The 12,260-nt window shown below is 37.4% G+C and overlaps 1 protein-coding gene across 1 annotated transcript in view; it reads left to right on the forward strand.

Annotated features, from left to right (window-relative positions):
- Positions 1 to 12,260, forward strand: part of CHAT (choline O-acetyltransferase) — a 97,115-nt gene that overhangs the window by 74,866 nt on the left and 9,989 nt on the right. Inside the window, exon 10 of the mRNA XM_036736328.1 lies at positions 6,196 to 6,318. Coding sequence (XP_036592223.1) covers positions 6,196 to 6,318 — 123 coding nt within the window. The remainder of the gene's footprint in view (positions 1 to 6,195; positions 6,319 to 12,260) is intronic.

The following is a 12,260-nucleotide window of genomic DNA, read 5'->3' on the forward strand; positions in this document are numbered from 1 at the left end:
CAATACTACCAAAGTAAATCTATACTTTTAATACCATACCAATCAAATTACCAAAGGAATGCTTTACAAACTTGATAAATTACCAATAACAAAATTCTTTTGGAAAAATATAAAGATCTAGATCAGGGGAGGGGAACCTGTGGCCTTGAGGCCACATGTGGTGCTCCAGGTCCTCAAGTGCTACCCTTTGACTGAATCCAAACTTATACAGGGATTTGTTCTGTAAAACTTGGACTCAGTCAAAAGACTGCACCCAAGGACCTAGAAGATCACATGTGGCCTTGACGCTGCAGGTTCCCCACTCCTGAGATTCTAGAATATTAAAGGAAATGATAAGAAGGTATCATAAAGCAGCCACCGTCAAAAACCATCTAGTATTAGCTTAAAAACAGAGGTAGACAAGGGAGAATCAGAAACAACGTAATTCAATAACCCAGAGGAAAAAACTCTCTATTTAATAAAAAAAAAAACTACTGGCAAAATTGGAAAGGCAGAAATTAAGCTTAGGGCAACACCTTATATGATATTTTGAAATACATTCTAAATAGATACATGAACTTAATATTAAAAATCATACTACAAAAAAATAGAAAAAGAAGCAAATCATACTTTTCACAGCTATAGATAGGATACATATTCTTAACCAAATAACAGATGCAATTACAATAGATAAAATAAATAACTTTGATTACACAAAACTGAAAAATTTCTGCACAGATAAAATCAATACATCTAGGATAAGAAGGTTAAATGGGGCAAAAAAATCTTTGTATCAAATTTTCTTGATATGGGTTTGGTACCCAAGATATATAAACAATTAACACATACATATATACATACACATAGACACACATATATGTTATCTGTATACATATATATATATGAACAAAATCCATTCCCCAATTGATAAGTGGCCCAAAGATATGAAGAAACAGTTTTCAAAAGAATTAAAAACTATTAACAACCATATAAAAGAATGGTCTAAATCACTAAGAACAAGAGAAATACACATTGAAACAATTGTGAGGTTTCGCTACAACAAAAGATGACAATAAGTCAACATTGGACGGGTTGTGGGAAGATAAGCACACTAGTACACTGGAGTAACTATGAATCAATACAATCATTTTGGAAATCAATTTGGAATTATGCAAGTAAAGTGACTAAAATGTCCATACCCTTTAATCCAGAAGCCATTGATAAGAAAAAAGTCCCCTATGTACAACAAAATATGTATAGCCCCACCCATTTTTGTGATAGTAAATAACAGAAAACAAATTAGATGCCCACTGATTGGGGAATGGCTAAACAAATTGTGGTACATGAATGTAATGGAATGTTATTGTGCTATAAGAAATGATGAATGAAATGAATATAGAGCAGCATGGAAAAGATCTACATGAACTGATGCAGAACGAAGCAAGGAAGGTCATGAAAACAACATACACAATGACTAAATGACTACAACAATGTAAATGGGAAGAACAACCAAAAAAATCAAAAGTGAATGCTGCAAAATTATAACAAACAAGCATGGCTTGAAAGGAGAGACAGAAGAAGATAATCCCTTCCCTCCAACCCCCATCCCTTTGCAGAGATGGAGGTCCATGTGTGTTATACATTGCACACATTTTCAGACTTCTTCAATGTATTGATCAATTGTGCTGATTTTTTCCTCTTCTCTTTCTTTTTTTGTCCTTAAGAACTATTTGTTATATGGGAAAACTCTTATGGAGGGGAAGGGATAACTGGGGAAAATTATGGTGATATGAGATAACATATCAATTAAAAATGTTTTTAAAATATTAAATTAAATGGAGATAAGTGAAAAATCTAAATATGGGTATAAAAATCAACCGTACAAAAGTTCTACTCTTAAGCTCCATCATGGAAGAGAGTTGACTCAAAATTCTCAAAGGTTATACCAGCGGAAGGTAAGTTCTGATGGGTTTTGACAAACTGAAAAGGAGTTTAGTATAAGCTTGATGTCTGCTGCCAGAGAACCAGCTTAGCTAAATATGAAGAGGCTTATCACTAGAAAGAGACAAGTACATTTAGAATATACTAAACAAATTTATAAAAATTTCATAAAATAAAAACCAGGTAATTTGAGGAAGGCATAATGGAATATACAAATAGTCTCAGGTGAAGAACCTTATCATCTGCAGGGATTTCTACTTTTTCAGAGCACATCCTTCATAAGAGTGGTGAACATTCAGTTGCTAGTGCCCCCATCCTCATAAATTACCTTGTATTTACTTTGTGTGTGTGTGTGTGTGTGTGTGTGTGTATCTACTTACATGTGAACATGTAACATGGGGGAACATGGGGTGCCTGGAATGTTCAGGGAGGATTAGCACCTCTGGTGAGAGGGTTTGCCAAGCCCTTTTCAGAGCTCCTCATGCTCCTCTGGTGTCCACCTATCATCCAACTCTCATCTGTGGCTCCAAGAAGCTGTAGTATGCACAGTGGCCACACTCCAGTAAAACCCTCTTGGCAGACAGGCTAAACCACTGGGTTTAGGGTAACAAACAGGCCTCAGACCCATCAGTGAGACCCAAGCATGTGAAGACTTCCCCTAAGAGAACAGACGGAAGACAACAATTTGTTCCAAAGGCTATGAAGTGGCTGAAGCAGGGACCATGCAGGCTTAGAGTTTGGTTAGACATCAAAGACATCAAGGTCATCTACTGCATGCTGGGCCATTGCCCGTCATCTTGACTTTTGTCCTGCCACTGGACTTTGGTGACTCTGGAAGAGAGAATAAAGCTAATGACTTTGTGCAACTGTTTCACTTAGAACTAATTCACAAGCGAGTCCATTGGTCCTCTCTGAAATGAAGGAGCACTTTTGCCTATAAAGTTACTGGGGTGGTAAAGAGAATAGCATAGGAGTAGATTGACAAATCCCTTCCAAAAGCAATGTCCCAATGAATTTGATCCGAATTTTATAACCAAGGAGACAGGCCCAGCATGGTAGTTGAAAAAATAGCCAGGGAGAAGGGAATAGAGTGCAGCACACCTGGAACCTGCTTTAAATAGTGAACCAGATGAGGCAGGGCCCAGGGTGGACATTCTGGAAACCTCCAGGGCAGAGTCTTCAATTCAAGTTTTAGTGTAGCTTTTTATTTGATAATGATTATTTTTCATGTTTTTTTTCCAGGAACTGGATTACTAGCACTGCAAAAAAAAATCAGTAATAGATGCTGAATGTAATATCATTACATATTCTTAAGGCACATAAATCATGTTTTAATCTGATTCATATGCTGTGAATACTTATTGAAATTTTATTTTCAGATGAAATATTTTATCTAATGATTCAAATTCTACCCTCCTTCCCTGATTTCTCCTGCCTACATCTAATAACACCGATAATCTGTACTATGCAATCTAACACAGGAGTGGACTGGAGACAGTTCCTACCAGAGCTCAAAAGTCAACTGTTAAATTTTCAGTGATAGCACTTGGACCTCAGAAATTAGGAAATGCTGCAAATCAACTTGATCTATTATTTTGTTGATTTCTAGACTTAAGAAAGTTATGGAGAAAATGTTAATAATGCAGATCAAATTTGTAAGTGGGCTGTGTACTTTTCGTTGTTTTTGTTGTCGAGAAAGCAAGTTGTAAAACATTTACCAGCACACCTCTGGGTACAGGATATACTTATTTCATATTCAGTTCATACTCAGAGCAGAAGCTGAGGAAATAAAACAAGTAAACAGAGAACAGGGCAGCCAGGTGGTGCAGTGGACAGATCATTGGGCTTGGAATCAAGAAGACTCATCTTCGTGAGTTCAAATCCAGCCTCAGATACCCACTAGCTGTTTGACTCTGGGCAAGTCACTTAACCCTGTTTGCCTCAGTTCCTCATCTATAAAATGAGCTGGAGAAGGAAATGGCAAACTGCTATAGTATCTTTTCCAGGAAAATCCCAAAGTGGGGTCACATGACTGAAAAGACTCAACAGAAAAACAGAAAAGTAAATAGAGAGGGAGACCACAGTATCATTTAGCAGGATCATGCAAGGTATGCTTTAAAAGAAGCTAGGTGTTCTCCAAGACATACATGAGGACCATAAGCATTTCAGGAATGGGGAGGGGGACAGGGATTGGGAGAGTGAGCTGACCAAATGTAGCTGAAGCAGGAGATAGAATGTTGTACATGTGTACATGTTGTCTCCTTGACAGACGTGTCAATTCCTTAAGTATAGAGATTATACCATCTATCATCCTACACAAGGTCAAGTAGGCCTATGAGAGGTACTCAATAAATACTCACTGAATTCAGCCACTCAACAAGCATTATTAAAATATTTGTTATGTACCAGGCTCTATGCAAAACTTTGAGAATTCAACGAAAGGCAAATACAGTTCCTGAACTCAATAATCTTCAGTTTAAGATACGCAAAAATCAGTTCACATGAAACTGGAATTTAGGAGAGAGAATAGATCTGTGTATCATCTGACTAGAGATAATTGGACTCATGGGAACTCCTGAGGTCACCAAGCAACATAATATAAAGGGAAAAGAGAAGAGAGCCCAGAACAGAGCTTTGGGTGACACTCCGCAGTAAATGGGCATGACCTGGACAAAGATCCAGCAAAGGAAACTGAGGAGGAGGAGTTAGACAAGAACCAGGAGAGCACAGCGTCACTAGAGAGAATTCTAGGGAGAAGAGAATGTCCAGGAGAAAAGGGTGACCAGCAGCAAAGATAAAGAAGTCATGAAGCATGAGACTGAGAAAAGGTCATTGGACATAGCAATTGTGAGATCATTGGTAACTTTGGGGAGAGCAGTTTCACTTGAAATATACAATCAGAAGCCAGACTATAAAGGAGTTAAAATCCAATGAGAGGCATAGAAGTGCAGGCACCTAATGTAGATGCCTTTCTGAAGGAGATTAGCCACAGAGATGAGATATAGGATGTTAGCTAGCAAGTATGGTCAGATCACGTGAGTTTTTTAAAGATGGAGGAGACATGGGCATGTTTGTAGGCAGCAGGTCAGCAGCCAGTAGCTAGGAAGAGATTAAAAGTTAGTGAGAAAGCAGAGATAATAGAGGGGGTAGTCTGCTGCAGAAGGCAGGAAGGAATGGGATGACTTGTATAAGTAGAATGATTTGCCTTGGTAAGGAGAAGGGCTATCTCTTCATGAGACAGGAGTAAAGGAGGAGATAGTGAGAGAAGTCATTTGAGTGATGTGAGATGAAGAGGAGGAGAAAACAGGGAGCTCTTAGAATAAGGCCTCAATTTTTTTTCATTTATATATGAAATAAGGCTCTCGGCCAAAATGGTTAGGGGAGAGAGTACCATAGGAAGCTTCAGAAAGGATGAAAAGCTTTGGAATGGCCACTGTAGCAAGTGGAATAGTGAGTTAATTAGGGAAGTGAGAAATCATTGCCTTGCTGCAGTGAAATCCCAGTTGAGACTACGTAATATAAATTTATAAAAGATCCAAGTCAGCACAGTTTTGTGATTTTCTCCAGCCTTGTAGGATAGCAAGTGAATAGGATTGAAGGCGGTGGATAGTGGAAATAAATCAAGGTTCAGGTTTAGTAAAGTATAATCACTTCAGGACAAGTGGACAAGGGGTTTGAGTGTAGAGGATAATATAGAGTGGAATTGTTTCACCAATGAATAGGGATGATTGCCTGGGGGAAAGTTAGTAGTGGAGTGATGGGAGGTCTTGATGAGAATGGTAGAACTGGGTTAGGGATTGTAAGGTGGAGGGAAAGATGAAATGATAAAAGATTATGATCACATAAAGCAAGAGTCCTTAACCTTTCCTGTGTAATGGACAATCTGGTGAAGCCTACGGACTCCTCGAAATACTGTTTTCAAATACATAAAATAAATCACATGAGATTATAAAGGAAACCAATTATATCTAACTATACTTATCCAAAAAAATTTTAAGTTCATGTACAACAGGTTAAGAACTTCCGAGATAAAGAAATTTTGGAGTTTATGAACATGGAAGCAGAACACTTATGGATGATAGAAAAATCAAGAGTAGAGGCATCTCTCACTTCAGGTATCTATAGATAAGGTAGAGTGACAGACCAGGTCATGAGAACTGAGTAGACTGAGAATTGAGAAGTTACAGTGTGTGAGGTAGTATTGATATGTATGTTGAAGAAATGAAAATGTAAATCATATTTTATGTTAAAAAATAATTTTCTTTTTATTCTCAGGATAGTGAAGAATCTTGACTTCACTGTTCATAAGTTTGAAAGCTATGGGAAAGAATTCATTAAGAAACAAAGGACCAGCCCAGATGCTTATATTCAAGTGGCACTCCAGTTGTCCTTTTATAGGTGAGTAAAACAAAATCAAAGAATAGACCTTTTAAAAGTAAGGACTGAGTCCTCTTGGTTCTAAAGAAATGCACCTAAATTTTTTTTTCCTCTGCATACAATAAACTGATATTCCTGATAGGATATATTGTTCCTACATTTAGGATGGGCATATAAACCCTCTAAGTAAGGAAGCACAATATCCCTGATGCCCATAAAATAACACTAATAAAAAAAACTCTGAAGGAAAAGAAAAATACTCAACCAAACAGGGGCTATAGGATTCAGGTTTCAACTATGTTTTAAATCACTAAGAAATTAATTAAGTCTGGTTTCTGAGACCTTTTAACAGGATACCTTTGGGATGGCAGGCATCTTACAAAGGCTTGCCCTAGTTATGGCTTTATCCACACTAGACTCATACACATATATAAATACACACACACACACATATACATATATATGTATATGTTTGTATATATGTATGTATATATTTGTACGTGTAGAGAGAGAGAGAAACAGACAAAGGGAATCAGATGATGTCTGATGGGGGTAGAGTTCAGAGGGATTATCATCTCCCTATTTCTGGAAGCAATGTCCCCTTTTAATGGCAGCCCAAGATTACAGTAGATTTTTTTGGTTGCAATATCATACTATTGATTCATATAGAGTCCACTAAACCTCCAAAAAAATTTAAACTTTATTTTTAACATTCTTTTCTTTTTAAATTTTGAGTTTCAAATTCCCTTCTGCCCTCCCACCCCACCCACCAAGAACGCAAGCAATATGATATTAATTATACATGTGAAATCATGCAAAACATATTTCGATATTAGCCATATTTCAAAATGAAGCAAGAAAAATAAAGAAAGTGAGAACATTATACTTCAATTTGCACTCAGAGTTCATCACTTTTCCCTCTGGAGGTGGGTAGCATTTTTTCATCATGAGTCCCTTGCAATTGTCTTAGATCACTGTAATGATCAGAGCAGCCAAGGCTTTTCCGGTTGATAATCATTACAACATTGCTGTTACTGTGCACGAGGGTCTCCTGGTTCTTCTAACTTCACTTCTTACCATGTTCTTTTCTGAAACCACCCTCCCCATCATTTCCCACAATGTAACAGTACTCTATCACAATCACATATTACAAGTTGTTCAACCATTCCCCAATTGATAAGCATCCCCTCAATTTCCAATTCTTTGCTACCACAAAGAGTTGCTATATTGTGTGTAAATGTATACAGATAGATAGATAGATAGATAGACAGACAGATAGACAGACAGACAGACAGACAGATAGATAGATAGATAGATAGATAGAGATTGAGATATCCTTTTCCTTTTTCTTTGATCTCTTTGGGATATAAACCTAGTAGTGATATTTCTGGGTCAAAGGGTGTGCACAGTTATATAGCCCTTTGGGCCTAGTTCCAAATTTTTCTCCAAAATAGTTGGACTAGTTCACTAATCCAACAACAGTTCATAAGTGTACCTATTTCACCCTCATCTCCTCCAGCATTTGTCATTTCTGATAGATATGAGGTGGTATGCCTCAGAGTTGTTTTAATTTGACTTTCTCTAATCAATAGTGTTTTACAGCATTTTTCATATCACTATAAATGGCTTTGATTTCTTTTTCTGAAAACTGCCTGTTTATATCCTTTGACCACCTATCAATTAGGGAATGCCTCTTATTTTAATAAATTTGACTTAGTTCTATACTCAGTATATATTTGAGAAATGAGGCCTTTATCAGAAAAACTTGCTGTAAAAATTTTTTATATTATTTCATTGTCTATGGTACCTTTTATCAAAATGTAGATTCCCTGATTAGCCCTTTTAAGGTCTAGTTTTACTTTTGCTTTGTCTGAGATCATGATTGCTACCCCTACCGCAGCTGAAGTATATTAGATTCTGCTCCAGTCCTTTATTTTAATACTGCATGTATCTTTCTGTTTCAAGAGTGTTTCTTGTAAAAAAAAAAACCAAACAAACAAATACCACATTGCTGGATTCTGGTTTCTAATCCATTCTGCTCTCTGCTTCTGTTTTATGGGTGAGCTCATCCCATTCACATTCACAGTTATGATTACTATGTATTTCCCTCTATCCTATTTTCTTTTATTTCTTATTTTCTCTTTTTCTCTTTTCCCTCTTCAAAAATCTATTTTGCTTCTAACCACTGCCTCCCTTAATCTGCCCTCTCTTTTATCAATCCCCCCCTTTCTCTTATCCCCTTCCCCTCTTATTTCCCTATTAGGTAAGTTGCATGTCTATACAAAACTGTATACGTATATATATATTCTTCCATCTTTGAACCAATTCTGATGACAATGAGGTTCAAACATTGCCTGCCATCCCATTTTCCCCTCCTCTACAAAAGCTTTTCCTTACATACCTCTTTTATGTGAGAAGATTTTCCCTATTCTGCCTCTCCCTTTCCCCTTCTCCCAGTGCATCCCTCTAATACCTTCATTTTTTGGGAGATCATTCTATGCCCTCTATACATCCATGCCCTGCATCTATGCAAACTCCTTAATAATGATAAAGTTCTTAGGACTCACATGGATCATCTTCCCATGTAGGAATGTAAATAAGTTTAACTTTATTGAGACCTTTATGATTACTCTTTTGTGTTTACCTTTTTATGCTTCTCTTGAGTATTATATTTGAATGTCAAATTTTCTATTCAGCTCTGGTCTTTTCATCAGGAATGCTTGAAAGTCCTCTCTCCCATTAAATATCCATTTTCCTCCTTAGGATTATACTCAGTTTTGCTGGGTAGATTATTCTTGGTTGTAATCCCAACTCCTTTGTCTTCTGGAATATCATATCCCAAGCCCTCTGCTCCTTTAATGTAGAAGCCACTACTAAATATTGTGTGATCCTGACTGTGGCTGCACAATATTTCAATTGTTTCTTTCTGGCTGCTTGAAGTATATTCTCTGCGACCTTGGAGCTCTGGAATTTGGCTATACTATTCCTGGTATTTTTCATTTTGGGATCTCTTTTAGGAAGTCATCAGTGGATTCTTTCCATTTCTGTTTGACCCTATGGATCTAAGATATTGGGCAGTTTTCCTTGATTATTTCTTGAAATATTATGTCTAGTTTATTTCTTTGATTATGCCTTCCTGGTAGTTCAATAATTCTTAAATTATCTCTTCTTAATATATTTTTCCAGGTCAGTTGTTTTTCTGATATTTCACATTTTCTTCTATTTTTTTCATTCTTTTGACTTTGTTTTATTCTTTCTTGAAGTCTCATGGAGTCATTAGTTTCCACTTGTCTAATTCTAATTGTTAAGGAATTATTTTCTTCAGTGAATTTTTGTGCCTCTTTCACCATTAGGCCAATTCTGTTTTTTAAGGTGTTATTTTCTTCAATATTTTACCAAGCTGTTAATCCTCCTCTTAATTTGCTTGCATTACTCTCATTTCTTTTCCCAGTTTTTCCTCTACCACCCTTATCTACTTAACTCTTCTAGGAATTTTTGTTGGACTTGGGTCCAATTAGCATTTTTGGGACTTCGGTTGTAGCTGTTGTTACACGGCTATCTTCTCCTGAACTTGTGTCTTGGTCTTTCCTGTCACCATAGTAGCTTTTCAGGGTCAAATTCTTTTTTTATTGTTTACACATTTTCCAGCCTATTTATTGACTTTGAACTTTATGCTCTGCTTACCTGGAAGTGGGGAGGCACTGTCCCAAGCTTTAGGCTTTTTTGTGATGCTGTTTGTAGAGCTAATTCTGGGAGTGTGCAAGTTTTTAGTGCTTCCAAGGTTATGTGATTCTAGAAGAAGTGTCGTCACTGCTCTCCTGGTCTATGCCCTAAGTTTTACCCAGGAAAGGCCCCTGCTCTCCCATAACCATAGTACTAGTGCTCTTCTTTGCCTTGGAACTGTGACCAGGGCCCCTGATCTTATGACTGACCCCTAGCACTCCCCTCCACCCTGGAACTGAAATCCAGAATTGTGTATGAGCAGTAGAGCTGCCAGTCCGTGCCAGCTGTGCCTAGTGCCAGCAAAAGGTCCCCTGTAATCTCTTTCTGACCACTTGTTTGGCCTGAGAGTTCCCAAAGCTGCTGCTGCTGCTGCGATCACTGTTGCTGCCAGTGTGTATGTGGTCTCTGAACAGACCTCCACACAAACTTCTCCTGGCAACCTCCCAAGTTTTCTTAGGCCAGAAAAACTTCTTACCCTGACCTTTTGTTGGTTCTTCCACTCCAAAATTTGATCTAGGGCATTATTTTTAAATGTTGTTCGGAGCGAAATATTGAGAGTTCATTGGGCTGCCTCTAATCCACTATCTTGACTCCCTTTCAACCTTCAGAATTTTTTCAGAACTGCTGTCTAACGATGCCTCTTCTATCTTATTCTTGTGAAGTTGATTTCTGTACCCAAGTGTAAGGCTTTCTATTTATCCCTAATAAATTTCATCTTGTCATATTCAATCCAATGCTCCCTCCAGCCTCCCAAGGTTCTTTTATGTACTAATTCTGTCATACACTGTGTTAGCCATCCCTCCTAGTTTGGCATCATCTGCAAATTTGATATGCAGGCCATCTATGCTTTTATCCAAGTCACTGATATAAATGTTAAACAGCACAATCCAAGCACAAATATTTGGAATATTCTATTGAAGACCCCCTGCCAAGTTGACATTGAATAATTATCAACTATTCTTTGAGTCTGGCCATCCAACAAGTTCTGAATCCATATAATTAAATTTCACATAACCCATTGTTTAAGGCAATCAGACTTTTCCCTATGCTTCCCTTTTGGGATGCTAAGACTATCAAGTGTCCCCTTTGTTTGAATTGGTGGGAAACCTTTTGCTGTCTTTGTCTTGGAGTATTTCTCAGCTATTTCTCAGCACTGAGGCAATCAAGAGTCATTGACTTGTGTATGATATGATGCTGGGGATGGGGAATTTTCACACACCTAGCCTGCGTGAGGTCAGAGCCCTCAGGGCTCCAAACTGGATATAAATGAGGGGAGCTTGATGTTTGATTTTTGGAGCACACTCATGGAAGGAGTGTTGAGACTCTGGGCAAGTCGTAACCGCCCCCCAGTTTTGTAACCCAGATAGATGTCGGTGATTCTCTGGTAACTATGAATTGTGATTTGAATCAGACAAGGTCTGTCTGTTGATGTTTGTAATTTCTATTTGTATTTGTTCTGAAGTTCAGCGTGCTGGCTTTTCCTCCTGAACTAAGTGAGTTGTATTTGTATGTTTAATTAAAGTGAGATTGTTAACCCCTTAAAGTTTCTTTCCTTAGAAAAGTAGATCAAAGAACCTGTGTTAGCAGGCCTTCTGTGTGCTGGTTGTTGTTGGTCTTACACAGCCACAGTGGCTGCTAGCAAGATTGTTACTATACCCATTACTCCCCATTTTCTCCAAAAGAACAGCATATTTTATTTAAAACTTTGATTAAAAAAAAAACTTCGCTAAGCAAACTATATCAATTGCATTCTTATCTATTAGTTTAGTAATCCTGTCAAAAAATGAAATGAGGTTAGTTCAGCATAACATTCTTAATGAAGCCATATTGACTCTTTGTAATTACTGCTTCCTTACTTAGATATTTACCAACTGTCTCTTTAATGATCTTTTCTAGAGTTTTACTAGGAAATAATGTATGCGTATATTTGTAAAGTATATCTATACAAGTCAAGTTCATTTATAGTTTGGACTCTCCATTTTCTTTCCTTTTTTGGAAATCAGAACATCTGTCTTTCTCCACTCTTGTGGCATCTCTCTTGTTTCCAGTGGTCTTTCAGATCACCACTAATATTGGCTCAGCAATTACATCTGCCAGTTCTTTCAGGATCTCAGAATATATTTCATCTGGGCTAGGTGACTTGAATTCATCAAGGGAAATTAGGTGCTATCCTGCTATTTCTTATCTTGGTCATCAATTCCCTGTTGATCATTTTTGTTCCATCATTTCCAATGTAAAGA

Source organism: Trichosurus vulpecula, chromosome 8, assembly GCF_011100635.1.
Source record: "Trichosurus vulpecula isolate mTriVul1 chromosome 8, mTriVul1.pri, whole genome shotgun sequence".
NCBI classification, from domain to species: domain Eukaryota; kingdom Metazoa; phylum Chordata; class Mammalia; order Diprotodontia; family Phalangeridae; genus Trichosurus; species Trichosurus vulpecula.